This window comes from Brachionichthys hirsutus, unplaced genomic scaffold, assembly GCF_040956055.1.
Source record: "Brachionichthys hirsutus isolate HB-005 unplaced genomic scaffold, CSIRO-AGI_Bhir_v1 contig_1378, whole genome shotgun sequence".
In the NCBI taxonomy this organism is placed as follows: Eukaryota; Metazoa; Chordata; class Actinopteri; order Lophiiformes; family Brachionichthyidae; genus Brachionichthys; species Brachionichthys hirsutus.
Window position 1 is genome coordinate 11,483 of NW_027180474.1, and position 14,204 is coordinate 25,686.

General features: G+C 46.9%; 2 protein-coding genes across 2 annotated transcripts; both read left to right on the forward strand.

The window, feature by feature from the left end:
* Positions 1 to 6,022: 6,022 nt before the first annotated feature.
* LOC137915206 (probable G-protein coupled receptor 156) lies at positions 6,023 to 14,204 on the forward strand. The gene is made up of 9 exons (XM_068758647.1): positions 6,023 to 6,144; positions 8,940 to 9,067; positions 9,172 to 9,307; positions 9,382 to 9,492; positions 9,605 to 9,730; positions 9,971 to 10,066; positions 10,380 to 10,616; positions 11,226 to 11,384; positions 11,613 to 14,204. Exons 1-9 carry the CDS (start codon positions 6,028 to 6,030, stop codon positions 12,933 to 12,935), a joined length of 2,433 nt encoding a protein of 810 aa, XP_068614748.1. The 5' UTR covers positions 6,023 to 6,027; the 3' UTR covers positions 12,936 to 14,204.
* LOC137915208 (E3 ubiquitin-protein ligase TRIM39-like) lies at positions 6,565 to 8,777 on the forward strand. The gene is made up of 2 exons (XM_068758648.1): positions 6,565 to 6,680; positions 7,021 to 8,777. Exon 2 carries the CDS (start codon positions 7,023 to 7,025, stop codon positions 8,676 to 8,678), a length of 1,656 nt encoding a protein of 551 aa, XP_068614749.1. The 5' UTR covers positions 6,565 to 6,680; positions 7,021 to 7,022; the 3' UTR covers positions 8,679 to 8,777.

The following is a 14,204-nucleotide window of genomic DNA, read 5'->3' on the forward strand; positions in this document are numbered from 1 at the left end:
TTGTGTGGCGTTATGTTACACACGAGGCTTGAACATGACACGACGGGATTCTCTCACGAATGGAACCTGAAATGCCGCTCTGACGTAACCGCGTTGAACTGGAAGCACCGCCACGGCGAAGGAGGACTGAAGCTGTCACCACCGTGTCAAACGAGCTCCAGACGAGTCGGAGGACATAAATCAAGCCTTGAAGCTGAACCCTGAAATTAAAATTCCAGATGGGATTGATCATCGATTGTACTTATCTGCAGCATATACTGCCTGTTAACTTAAATCTTCTTTTCTCGGCTACTGAATTTTAACTGCACCACTTGCTAAATCTGTGACTCCGAACATTGCTTACAGTATTACAGGCAATCGGCAGATTACAGACAAAAGTGCTTTGACATGTGGGATTTGTGTTACTGTAAGCCTCTTGTTGCCGGAGGCAGGCCGGTGTGCATTAGCGTGCATCCCCGACCTTACACACACAACAGCCACACGCTGCAGATGCTCAGGAAATAATCCTACAGGGAGAAAGTCAGATTAAAGTTCAAAGCCAGGAGGTGGTTCGATGAAAAGAAAAGAACAGTCAAGCAGTACTGTACGAAAACATGTGATTTGGCATTATGAATGACCTCTCTCAGTTATTCCCTCATTTCTGTGTCTTCACAGGCTCTTCGTAGCAGCTGAGATTTGAATAATATTTAAATATTATTCTGCAGAAGGTGCAAAGCAGCCATTAACACCAGATAATCACGCGTAAGTGCAACGAAGGGAAAGATGGGACATTTTAAAAACGTATTTCTGGTCAGTTTCATGAAATCTGCCGATAATACAGAGTCATGCAGGAAACGCCGGGAGAGAAAGAGGCCTTCCTGAATCTAACCTGCCATCTCACAGTTTAGGAATTGTGTGCTGAAGCGGGAAGGAAGACCTCTGCATCACAATGCGTTTCACAAATTTAACTGATAATGTCATGCTCAATTTGACAGAAAAAACTTCCTGCTGCGAACTTGTAACTTGTAGTCTTCCTCAGCTCTACCAGGAGAAGCTTGAATCCCGTAATTATGTTCAGCCACCATAAGGGTGAAACGGCCTCGGCGTTAGCCGCTTGCTGATGAACATGCTGGAGGCCTCGGCAGCCAGATCGTTCAACTGAGATGTTTGCAGATAAAAAAAAACTCAAATGAGAGGGAACGGTTTTCAAATGGACACAAGCGACTGCAAATAAATGCTTACGCTGTCCCGTCGCCACGGTCACGATGGCCCTGTTGTGTCTGCATCTCCTTGCGCAGCCTCTGAAGTGGTCAAAAGTACAGCGTTAAGAAAAGTGTTGTTTATGCTAAATCCTGCCGTCCTGTGCTAAACTGCATGAGAGCACGCATCGACACCAACACGCTGTAAACCAGTCGAAACTGAAGTAACTGGAGGTTCGTAGGCAAACCTGGGCATGTCGCAGGGGAGTGTCCATCCTCACTGAGGCCATGAGCTGGTGATGCTTCACACACAAACACACCTTTGCACCCACACAGCCTCAAACACAGCCGCAGATGCTTCCATGTCAGGAAGCAGCGGTGTGGCCTGTCAGGACAGTTGAGCAGGAAATAGTGCGTCACTCGGTTCAGAAGCTTCGCATGGTATTTATTTTTGTTGGTTGGCTTCCAGCTGATGCATTCAGTCGGCTGTTTATAGCCATAAAAATTGGGACATCCAATTTTCCCCTTTCTGGCTCTATACACCATCGCTATGGACCTTAAATGAAACGAATGAGATGTGTTACGTATCTGCAGACTTTCACTTTGAGGGTATTAAGATTCACTTCAGGTAGAATTGGCAATCCATGACTTTTAAGGGACCAAACGTTCACGGGACAATCGACTCAAACCTTATTTCATGGACAGGTGTGAGCGGTTCCCTCATTATTTCATCATCAACTAGAAAAGGACAATCAGAGATTGCAGACCCCGCCTCCAAAAGACTAGCTTGCTGCTCCGGAACGTACTACAAGACTCCTTCTGGACTCTTTTTCCCATCATGCCATTCGTGTCCCTCCCTCTGCAGTTTACAGCACAGGCACAATTCCAGATGTAAAAATAATTCTAGAATCTGGATCCAGATCCGGATCAACGCCATTCTCGAGTCGATTGGGTTACTAGTTTTTGAGTTATGCGCTCGGACAGACAAACAAACAAACAAACAGACAGACAAACGCACCCAATTGCAATACCCTCGCCTCCGCTTCGGCGAGGGTAATTAAGGAAGTAAAAGGGCTGGAGTTGATTCCAGGTGTGACATTTGCATTTGGAATCTGTTGCGGTCCAACTCGCAATAGGAGATCTGTGATTCTCAGCGATGGAAGAAAGCCATCACCATAGACGACCACAGAAAGCAACCGGTGGGCCTGACAGAATGCATCAGAAAGACAACCTGACTCAGCGCTACACCGGCCTTTTGAATGAACCCCTCTTTGGATCCACGGGACCCTCGGCAGAATGCCGCGTGTCCCGTTTCATCCAGTTATACCTTCCCTGCAGCAGCTTCATGTCCCAAATGAAATATTGACGCTCCCAGTAACGTGAGCATCGGTCCCGTCCGCCTTGCATCTGATCTTCAGTGAAACCTGAGCTGTGACCTCCAGTCTCAGAGACAGCAGCAGCGCTTCAGCCCCTTCATTGCTGCTAACCGGATGATACATGATCTGAAGACGCAGATGAACGTCTATCATTGAAGCCTCTTATTTAAAAATAAATAAAATAATAATAAAATAATTTTAGATTTCACTCCAGAGAGAATCTCTCAAACATTTAAAACATAACACTGTGCAACCACAAGAAAGAACAATCTGTGTGTGTGTGTGCGCGCGCGCGAACACGTGCACACTGAGGTGCTGCTCTTCTCTTCCTTTGTGCTTTTTTGCTCCACAATAACATGTGTCAGTATTAGCGACGCTCCCTCAGCAGGAATGACCGTGCGCGTTATAAATCTTTGTGACGTCTTAATAACACGTTTGCGCTTCTTGCGGCTGGCGCAACAAACGCGCAAGTCTTTCTACTGCGCACATTTATGTTCCGCAAAGAAAGCAACCACCAATCTAGTTTTCCGAGCGTCGTGGAGGATTGCTTTTGTAAAAAAAAAAAACAAATAGATATATGCGTTTCTCTTTCCATTAAAACCAGCGCCGTTATTCTCTCTATTTATTTGTTCTGTGGGGTCGGTCCCGTTTGCCACCCAGTCCCCCGGGTCTCCGGCAACATGCAGCATCATGCGCATCTGGGGGGGGGGAGCGAGAGCGAGAGCGCATGAACACGCCTCCTCCTGACGCGCACCTCTGGCTCCCGGTGCGAACCTTTCCTGAACGGGATGACAGTTTGACGGACAGAAGTCTGGGATTCGCCGCGGCTCTCCAGACATGGCACCTTTGCAGCGATGATAAATAACGCGCTGTCCGTTCTTTTAACTTCCAGCTTCAGCGCCGCAACGTTTCGGAGTCTTGAGCCATGGCGCCTGGAGCGGGACGCGACGACGGTGTTCTTCGGAGACCGAGGTTTGTCCTTTTGCGCTTTTGTTTTATGCACTGCCTTGCTCTGTTTTTCCCGACGGTCCGGTGATTAATTGGTTTCTTCACTGTCTTTCAATTTACGCGCACGCGGACATGTTTTTACGCGCGTGATGCCACCTAAGTTCAGCAAAATGCCTCAGAACATTAAGACAACGATATAATGAGAGTTTGTGTTTGATGCAGGACATAAAACGCATCGTGTCCTCCGGGTCTGGGTATTTGCGTTCTAACGCAGCCTAAAGAATAAACGTGGCTATAAGCGGATTACTTTCTGAGGAGGAATGTTTCAATATTGGCCCCTGAGCTGGAGCGGTGCTGCTTTAAAGACAAACAGCGACCGACAGTACAATGGACACGTTCGGCTTCGTGTTTGTAATAAAGGTTTTGTGGCCTCTTAGAAATGGTTTGAAAATGTATATTTATTATAAATCAACCAAAAACGACGATTCAAAACATGCGCTTGGAGGACTAAGAAATGGAAAGATAAACTGAACTCAGGCCCGCCCTACATTCATGTAACCTCAGGTATTATTTGTGGTTTCACAGTCAGGACTTCTAAAGACACTCCTCATGACTATTCTGAACTGTCGAAACAGCCTGGGAATAGGGCCAGTTCTCCTGCTTATGCCTCGACCCCCCCCCCCCCCCCCCCCACTGGCCCACCTTTGTTGACCTCTGCGGGGTGGCGGTTTTTTTTTGAAAACTGGAGGAAATGCTTCTCTGCCGGCTTTTCCTGCAGGAAGCAGGAGAACCGTGATCTAAACTTGGAAAGTGACGAAAGGACACGGACAGGAACTCCAGACATTTCCCAGATATGCTGCCCAGTGGGCCTCATTGTTCTGTTCATACTAGTCATTTCTGGAAATGTAATAATTTTCACCCAGAGAAATCTTCAAAAAAGTCCCAAAATGGCATTTAATTCTAAACCAGATGCGTTTCCCCGACACATTTCTCACTCTTTTGTTCTCATTGAGTCCTCTGATTGTGTGTTAGTCATACACAGACATACGTTCTCTGACGATCGACAGCGTGTGATCGTCTGGAGAACCTGTTGAATCACTGCAGCGGTCACAGCTGTCAGACTCACGCGGCTCACGCTCAGGTGATGCCGTTAAATATCGAGCATGTCAGTGCAGCGCAGGTAAAGAACCATAAAGAGACCAATGGTGAGAGTGACACACAGTCGATGTGCCCTCTGTATAGCGCAGCTTCTTTTTCTTTAGGTCTGCATTTCACCGTGTACCCAGATGTGTGTCACACCACAGTGTGACCCTGTGTTGCCTGGGTTACCCGGTGATGTTGGGTTAGGAATTTTAGGATCAGTAGAAACACAGTTCGCAAAGTCCTAGCTGCTCAGTTTGATTTTGGGAGCTTAACATTTACCATTATCATCATTTTTGCCTTTAAAAAAAATAATTTATCTGTCTAACTTTGATGTCTGCAGTGGAAACATACAATTAGCTCCATATATATTTGGACACCAACACAAGTTTAGTTTTTTTTAGTTGTTTGCCAGAGTATATTCAAGCTACGGCTATATATTATATAAATTAATAAAGTGTTTCATTTTTAGGGTATTCACATTCAAATTTGGCGAAAAAATATAGGAATTACAGCTCTTTAATACGGAGCCGCCTCTTTTTCAAGGACAAAAAGTATTCGACAATTGAATCAAAAGCTATTTATTAGGCTGCACGGGCTCCCTCCTTAATCCATTATCAGTTAAGCAGGTAAAAAGTCTCGAGAGAAAGACCCTTCTCGGCATCCACCCACGTGAACATCCCAGCAAGAAGGGAAGTCTGTCATAAAGAGAAGACTTCATGAGAGCAAATACAGAGAGTTCACCGTCATGTGCAAACCATTGAGCAGCGCCAAAAACAGAAAGGCAAGTTTACACAAAAAAAAAGCGAAAGAAGCCAACCCGGTTCTGGAACAGCATTCTTTGGATGGATGAGACTAAGATCAACCTGTACCGGTACGGTGGGTTTATACGCGCTCTGAAAGTGCAGTCCATTTAACGTTTACCATTTTATTGAGGGTAATGTTGATGCAATTATGGCCGAGGCCCTGAAATGGGCAGATTTTGTATAAAAATGGTTGAAAATCCGAAACATTTCATAGGATTTCTTGAATGAAACCTGAAACTCTGCACTTAAATTGCATCTCACGGGGGTTAATTTCAAGTCCAATGTTGTGGCATGCAGAACTCAAATTGTGAAAATCGTGTCACTGTCCAAATATTTCTGGGGCCGACGATATGACCGTTGCTGTTCCTCTCGGAGGACAGAGCGCCACACGGTGGTGGCCACACAACTTACAACTATTCAGTGAATTACAGCCTGAGTTAGACCCAAAACTAAATGTAACATGCAAACATGTTCGGTACAATGAAAGGGGTGCAACACATTTAGTAGCATGTTTCATTTGGATATCTCTCCACATCATATTGTCTGTTCCTCAGAAGGCGTCTGTGAAATTGGGCAGACATGGAGGCTGACCTGAACTGCAGCTCCTGGTGCGACCCCTCGCTGTGCTCCATCCAGTCTGGCATCGACAGGAGGGAAGGCCTCGACATCCTGCAGAAACTATGTGGTCTAAGCACGGTAATCACAAGCACCCCACACACACACACACACACAAGGACATTTGTGTGCCTACACATATATAAAATGTGTGTGTATCCAGTATGGCTCACCAACGAGGCATTTCTGGCCCCTAAAAGTTTAAATATATCATTTTAACGATTATTTTTTATAGTAGTTGACTTAAACCATTCAGTCATGATCCCAGATTTTTCTTTTAAATGCAGTATAATATTTAAAGTTATCCATTGCAGTTTTTGTTGACAGTAGTTGCTAAACTTAACTATTGGGTTCAAATGTTATGGTATTTTATTACATGACCACAAACACTGTAAAACAGAACATATCATTCTCGACAGTAACGCTGATGGACTAGGGAAGCTATGTTTAGCATCGCATCAGTCACCGATGCCTTTAAGAGAAGGGGGGGAGCGGGACCCAGAAACCCGAGACGGACAGGAGAAGGTCTAATGTCCAAATTCAATCTGAAGTAGTGACACTGCGTCAGAGAACACACACACTCCGTTCCTCTCTGTGTTACGCCACACGGAAGCAAGGTGAGTTGTTATATATTCATTTATGTGCACATCAGTATAATAGTGAAGCTATAATATTCCCTAAAGGGGAACCAATCTGTGCGGCGCAGTATCTAATGTTGTTGTAATGCGTTTGTGACAAGATTGCATTTTAATGTTATATTTTGTTCTATCTTAATTCCAAATTGTCATTCATTTCTTTTGACCTCAGCTGACTTGAGACTAAAATGAAATATGCATTTGTCCCTATTTGTGGCCATAAATAGCTCCCCAGTCACAACTGTTTCAAAAGACTACGAGGCCTGGAGCCAAGAGTTATTCCGTAAATCCCACCTGCTTGTCTGTCTGGATGTATTCCCAGATATGGCTGCCGTTGGCTGCGTGCTGTCTGAGGAGCAGCTCCAGTGCCCCATCTGTCTGGATCTACTCACTCAGCCTGTCTCGACTCCATGTGGACACAACTTCTGCAGGGACTGCATAGAAGGATACTGGCGGAGCGCTCACCTGTCGCGTTGCCCCGTGTGCAAGCAGATGTTCAACAGGCTTCCAGAGTTGAGAGTTAACATCCTCATATCTGAGGTGACGTCTCAGTTCAAGAAGGCGTTGGAGAAGGCAGATGAGGATGCGGTCCGGACTGTCGACCGTTACGGTGGAAAGGAAGGAGTTGTGTCGCGTGATTTAAACGTTGCAAAAAGAGGCAAGGGTCTTAAATCTTGCTTGGGGTGTTTGGCATCCTTCTGCAAGACCCACCTGGACCCTCACCATGTTCAAGACACATTTAAGAAGCGCCACCTGATCGACCCCACGGTGGACATGCTAAGCAGAGTGTGTAAGAAGCATGATAAACCCCTGGACCGCTTCTGTCACACTGATGAGACATGTGTTTGCCAGATCTGCATCAAGAAAGGCCACAAAGCTCATGACACTGTACCCATTGGGGATGAGAGCAGAGTTAGGAGAGCCCAGATTGGACGGTTAACCGCAGAGGCCGAAGAATCGATCACTAGCCGACTGCAGAAAATCCATGAAATCAATCAAATTGTTGAGCTCAGCAAAGAAAACATGGAAAAGGAGGCCGAGGAGAGTTTGAAAGTCTTTAACAAACTGCTGCTGTTGGTCCAGAGGGGCCACGCTGAGGCGGCGGAGGCGATTGGGGTGAAGCAGAAGCAAGTTGAGAGCAAGGCCGGCGGCTTCATCGTGGAGCTGCAGCAGGAGATCGAGGACCTGAGGCAGAGCCACGCAGAGCTGGAGCGCCTCTCACAAACCGACGACGACTTCTACCTTCTCCGGAGCTTCCCAACTCGCTCCAGACTCCCAGCCACCAGGGACTGGTTTGATGCCCGCGCAGTGGGCACCGCCCATGTGGGCGAGGTGAGGAGCGCAGTCAGGGAGACAGCATGGAAGATCGAGGTGAGCGCGACAGCCGAGACAAGGACATTATCGAAGACAGAACTCCAGAGGGCTCGGCAGTATGCTGCAGATGTGACTCTGGATTCTGACACAGCTCATCCAAAACTGGTGCTGTCTGAAGACAAGAAGCAGGTCTTCCACGGCGACCTGGCACAGAGCCTACCGGACAACCCACAGAGGTTCTACCCCGGGCTCAGTGTTCTGGGGAAGGAGGGTTTCTGTTCGGGCAGGTTCTACTTTGAGGTGCAGGTGAGAGGGAAGACAGAGTGGGATATTGGAGTTGGGCTCGAGTCCGTAAACAGGAAAGGAGGAAATACAGTGAACCCTGAAAACGGCTACTGGGCCCTGGGCATGAGAAAGAACCGGAGCCTCTGGGCCCTCAGCAGCACTCCCGTTTGTGTGGTGCCTGTAGAGGAGCCACAGATAGTCGGGGTGTACGTGGACGTGGACTGGGGGCAGGTTGCTTTTTACAGCGTGGGCACCGCTGCTCATATCTACTCATTCACTGGATGCACGTTCAACGAACGTCTTTTCCCCTACTTCAACCCCCGGCGTAACCATTGTGGCCTCAACTTGGCTCCTCTGATCATCTTGCCTGTTACTGTCTAATATGGAGAACGTTTACATTTCTGAATGCTTTCAAATGCAACGTTTTAATTTCACATGCTGTTTGTTGCTGGCTTTGACTTAATAAAAGTCGCTTGAACGTCTGAATCATGTCTTTATGATGCTTTTGTTTTTTTTACATCTATCACTGACAAACCTGAGATTAGAATGTCTGAAATCAATCAATAATGATAATGAATTAGCGGTATTGGTGCTATCTTAGCCTTGACTTAAAGGGGTGTGTGTGTGTGTGTGTGTGTTCAGGTGGTGGGGGAGCTTCCACGCCGACCTCACTCCCCAGTCTTAAATGCTGTCGTGTGGACGCTCCTCTCCTGCGGTATTTTACTGACTTTTGGTTTCCTCATCTTCACCCTGCGCTTCAGAAACAACAGGTAGACCACAAAGACCCCCCCCCCCCCCACACACACACACATATAACCAAAGAAGATATAAAAATGGAATGAATCATTTATATTTGCACGTGTTGTATCATCAGGATAGTGAAGATGTCCAGTCCCAACCTGAATGTTCTGACTCTATTTGGAAGTGTCCTCACCTACAGCAGCGGCTTCCTGTTTGCCCTCGATGAACGCACGCACTCACAGGGTGGGGCGTCTCCCGCCGTGCTGCAAGTAAGAGCCACGGCGTCGCTAGAGCGTTGCTCGGCCTGCTGAACACGCCTGACAGGTCGATGCGTCCCCCACAGGCTCGGTTGTGGACTCTTTGCATAGGAAGTACGCTGGTGTTTGGACCCATCTTGGGGAAGACGTGGCGGCTGTACAGAGTGTTCACCCAGCGGATGCCTGACAAGAGAGTGGTATGATTGGAGCATTCTCTTATTGCTATCTTGCTAGTGTAACACTGATGCTGCACAAGGGCCTCAGCTAATTGTGTAACTGCCACTGATGTGTTTGGCGCCTGCGCCTCAGATCATTCGAGACGTCCAGCTCATGGGTCTGGTGGCTCTGTTGATCCTGGTGGACATGCTGGTCCTCACTGTCTGGCACTTCACAGACCCCTTCAGGTGTTCACGATCGGTCGCCGCTGTTGTCAAGGTAGAATCCTTTTAATTGTTGCGCCTGAAAAGCAAGTAAAGGTTCTGTTTTGATGAAATAACTATTACAGATTATAACAGCGATGCGTCACGCTTGTGTAAAGCCTGATTTTGTGACTGCAAAAATCACAAAGCCATAACGTAATGAATTAGACACATGTTGGTGGGATATCAACTACTGTTATTCTTACAATACAATGCAGTAGTAGCGATGCGTTATTGTCTTACCTTCCTGGCCCAGGTGCTGAAGAGGGACGTCTCCTTCTCCTTGTCTGAGCTGGACACCTGCTCCTCTCTGTACTCAGATCTGTGGATCATCGTCATTGCTCTTCAGAAGGTAAATATTCTATGTTTTATACTATCGTAACATTGGAAACATTGCAAAGAAAGCCTTTTCAATGGTTTTAACGAATCAACTGAATTGAACATAACATAACATCCTGGTTGGCTATAAAAGCAGCACCCTTTAAAGGCGTGGTTCATCATGTGGAAGCATTGGACATATTAACCAATAAAATGTTGGTTGATATGTTTCGTTCCGAGCTTTTCGTGATAAATAGTTAAAAGCCGAAGGACATGTCCAGTACGTTCCAGAGAAACAGAGCAGAACGGGGCATTTTATCAAAAGATTGCCTTTCTGTGTTCTACAGGGCTGCCTTCTTCTCTATGGGACTTACCTAGCTGGCCTGACCAGCAACGTCAGCCTCCCTCCAGTCAACCAGTCTCCCACCATCTTAACAGTCGTCACGCTGGTCGCCATCTCTTCAGCTGTGGCGGCCCCCGTGTCCATCTTCCTCCAGACGTGGCCCAATCTGCTCTACAGCACAGTGGCAGGTGCCATTTTCACCTGCACTCTGGCCACCAACTGCATGCTGTTTGTGCCTCAGGTAGAATAAGCCAGCTCAAAAATACATAGGCAAGATACAAGACCAAAAAAAAGAAAAGAAATGCCAGGACCAAACTTTAAAGAAAATGTGTTCTTTTGAAATACTCTGATGTGTAAACTTTTAAAGGCAGAAACCTCTATGTGTGAGTGTGTGTGTGTGTATGGGGGGGGGGGTCTAGAAACATCTAGAAACCAGGATTCGGAGCAGACAGTTGGAGAAACGGGATCTGTTGATTGTGAGACATATGACAGCGATGCCTGTGTGACCGTCTTTACTTTTTTTTGGCAGTAAATTCATTTTAATGATCGTGGCGAACCCACTTCCTCTTTTCACCGTGTCAGTTTGCGATGCCTATCAGTGGATTGTGACTCACGTCGAAGGTGTTTATGAGTCAGAAGCATGTCAGCTGTTGCAAACAGGTTTACGACTCTCAGTCTGGAGGTGGGTTGCGTTGCGATAAAGGCATGCATCTCCAGTGGGGGGGGGGGGTATTCAAACAGTGAGCAATCTGCTGAAACACACCTGGTCAAAAGGGCCTGATGACGAATATTGGGCGACAGATAAAAATAAATAAATCTTAAATCACGTTTTACACACTCGCACCTGCAGCTGACCCAGTGGCGTCAGTTTGAAGAGGATCAGAACAGCCTGAATCAGATGGCCAAGTACTTCAGCAGTCCCAGTAGGAGCCAGCCGTCGGTGTACAGCCAGGATGAGATCTACTACCTGCTGGGGGAGAACAGCTCCATGAAGAAACTCCTCAACGAGGTGTTGCGTTTTCTTTTAGTCTGTACATTATTGTGCTTATCGTGATATATATTAGCTTACCTATGATGCCGTATCATCGGTACGATATTTTTGGTCAGATGTAACACACAACCCCCCCCCCCCCCCAGACAATAGGTGACTAATGCACAAACAATCTTTCCATGAAACACTTCATGTGTATCGTGGTTCTCATAATATTTCATCTTTCGTTTGCCACGGCAATTTCAGAAAATTGCTGTGATCGACAGTCTGCAGGAGCAGGTGAGCAACGCCAAGGAGAAACTCCTGCGACTCATGTCCGCCAGCAGGACCGCCAAGGAGCGGGACATGGACTCCTCCGATGCAAACCTCAACTCCTCCTCCACTCAGGCCACAGAGCTGCTGCACGAAGGCCCCTGTTCTTCACCTCTACCTCCAACAGACACCAAATCACAACGGTCACCAACACACCCCTCCCCTGTTCTCACGGTGACCGCTGCTGTTGCGCCATTCTCTGAGCCTCCCTCTGCTCCAGACTCCTCCAGCCACGCTGCTGCTTCTGCGCTCCCTGCTGATGTTCATATGGGTGAAATTCAGAGGCGTGTCACTGCTAGAAGGAAAGACACACCCGAGTCCAGAGCCGGGGAGGATCTCACACGGCCCTTGCCCCCCCAGCCCACTGGCTGTCTGAGAACAGCAGAAGAGACAGTTCATTTTGTCACTTCTCTACAACCTCACAGAGCTTTAAGCCCCACTCAAGCAGAAACCTTCACCTACCAGAGAGGGCCATCGTCCCTTTTGGGATCGAGCGCCCGACTGGCTGGTTTTGTCAGCAGCGAGCAGCTGCAGGAAATCCTCCAGGAGCTGAGTGTGGACGCAGTCATGGAACGCTCTCTCCGATCTCCCAACCAGACGTCTAGAACACCATCTCCGCTAAAGCATCCTGAAGCCTCTGCATTTTCACCTCCCTCCCTCAATCCACCGGTCTTCTTCCGCTACCCCAGCATCTCCCCTTATGCGATGAGGAAACGCCGTCCGCCGTTTCACTCCTCCAGAAGGGCTTTGGCTCGCTTCTACACTGATCCAGAGCCTGCTGCTTGTCGGATGAAGAGGAACACGTGTGAGCACCGTAATCTGGGCAGACGACCGAATGGAGTGGACGAGTCCCTCCTTGGCGTTCGCAGCAACGACCTTGAGATGGAGGAGGTGGATGCGGAGGCAGATGAAATGATAGCGAGATGTCATAGGTGTGTTCCAAGGTCCCACAGATGTTCTGCCTTCCCTTGTGCAGAACACAATCAGTCACCTGATGTGGAAGCAGGAAGTGAGCTTGAGCAGCACCGTAGACACATCAGAGACTCCTGTGGGTCCTGGGACTCCGACTCGAGCAGCTCGACGGACTACTGTTACTACCATCGACCCTACTGTGAGTCCTGCCTGCAGCGGGGCACTCTGTTGTCCTCAGACAGCTCCTCAGACTCCTCCGACAGCGAGTGCGAAGGCTTCACAGGCCTGTATCGCTCCCCACACCCCGTGGTGTTCAACGAAGATATCAAGCCCACATTCGTATGACCAAAGGCTGACTGCACTTTACGGGTTCATCCATTTCTACCACTTGTGTTAGTGTGCTAAGTGTTGTCTAAAATTAAAATTGAGGTCTAACACACATGAAGTTAATGTGCATCTATCATGGAAGGTTATTTTAATATAAGAATGTATTTTATATTCCTCATGAAATGTGGTTAAAGTGGATCTTTGGCTTATGAAACTATTTGGCCTCTTGTTGTTGTTGTTGTTTTTGACATACTTAGAGCACGATCGCCGTACGTCTGCGTTCAGGTAGGATTCATGTGATATTCTGAAAATGGCCGACTTTTAGAGCAAAAGCATAGAAATCAAAATCAATGACTTTTACAGGAAACCCAGCAAGTTTTTGTACAAACACTGTATTTATTTTGTTATTTATTTTGGGATGTTTTGCAGTATACTCTCAGTCTCCCTCTCTTTTTTTTAAACTGATTTAATTTGTATAACATTCCTTAAAAATAATATGGGATGCGTGCATTTATTGGAGTATTTAATGTACAAAGGACACAGCTATCCTAAGAGCTTCTCTATCAAAGTGTGTGTGTGTCTGTGTGTGTGTGTGTGTGTGTGTGTGTGTGTGTGTGTGCGCGTGCATTGACTGGCTCGTCATCAACTTTGACTTGTGAAGTAAAAATTAAAAAGGCCTTCAGTTTCCTTAATTTGATAAGCAACATCTTTAAAAATGTACTAAATTAAAATACTTGTGTCCTCCATGTGACTTGAACCAGGATGACTGTATTGGAGGGAGTTGATTCAAGCGAAATATTTTACTGCAAATCCTAAATGCAGCGTATTTCCCCCAAATAATATCATAATTTTGCATTGGCCTCGCTCTCCCTCCGACCACATACATGCTTCCTTTCTTCTGCTAATAGGAAAAAGTGTGTTTGCCGGGGGAGGTGCTTCTATATGAAGGGAAAAACTGCGTCTCACATTACTTATACTCTGCTGCCTGCTTTTGAGATGCTTCTGTGCTCCATTCTGGATGGCAGCCTGGGAGAAGTTCCCTTTGATGTAGAGCATAACAGAGTTTAAATAAACCACACGAGAGACAGACTGCCAGCGTCAATGTGCAGCAGGAAAGTCTTTCTTTCTTTGCTTCGGTAAAATCATAAAACTTTTTTTTTTTCCCCGTTGTGTTCCGATGAGTGCCTTAAGCCGTGGGCCTTCACACGATTTTATTATGTTCGCATAATGATAATAAAGTATCTTGAATATGTGCATTCTGTTCATGATTAAGAATGCTGACTTGAA

Bases quoted from the DNA above. Each gene is read 5' to 3' on its own strand.
- LOC137915208 (XM_068758648.1), top strand. From the start codon at position 7,023: ATGGCTGCCGTTGGCTGCGTGCTGTCTGAGGAGCAGCTCCAGTGCCCC.
- LOC137915206 (XM_068758647.1), top strand. From the start codon at position 6,028: ATGGAGGCTGACCTGAACTGCAGCTCCTGGTGCGACCCCTCGCTGTGC. The intron at 9,308-9,381 runs GTAAGAGCCACG...CGTCCCCCACAG, and splicing joins CGTCTCCCGCCGTGCTGCAA to GCTCGGTTGTGGACTCTTTG. The intron at 10,067-10,379 runs GTAAATATTCTA...TGTGTTCTACAG, and splicing joins TCGTCATTGCTCTTCAGAAG to GGCTGCCTTCTTCTCTATGG.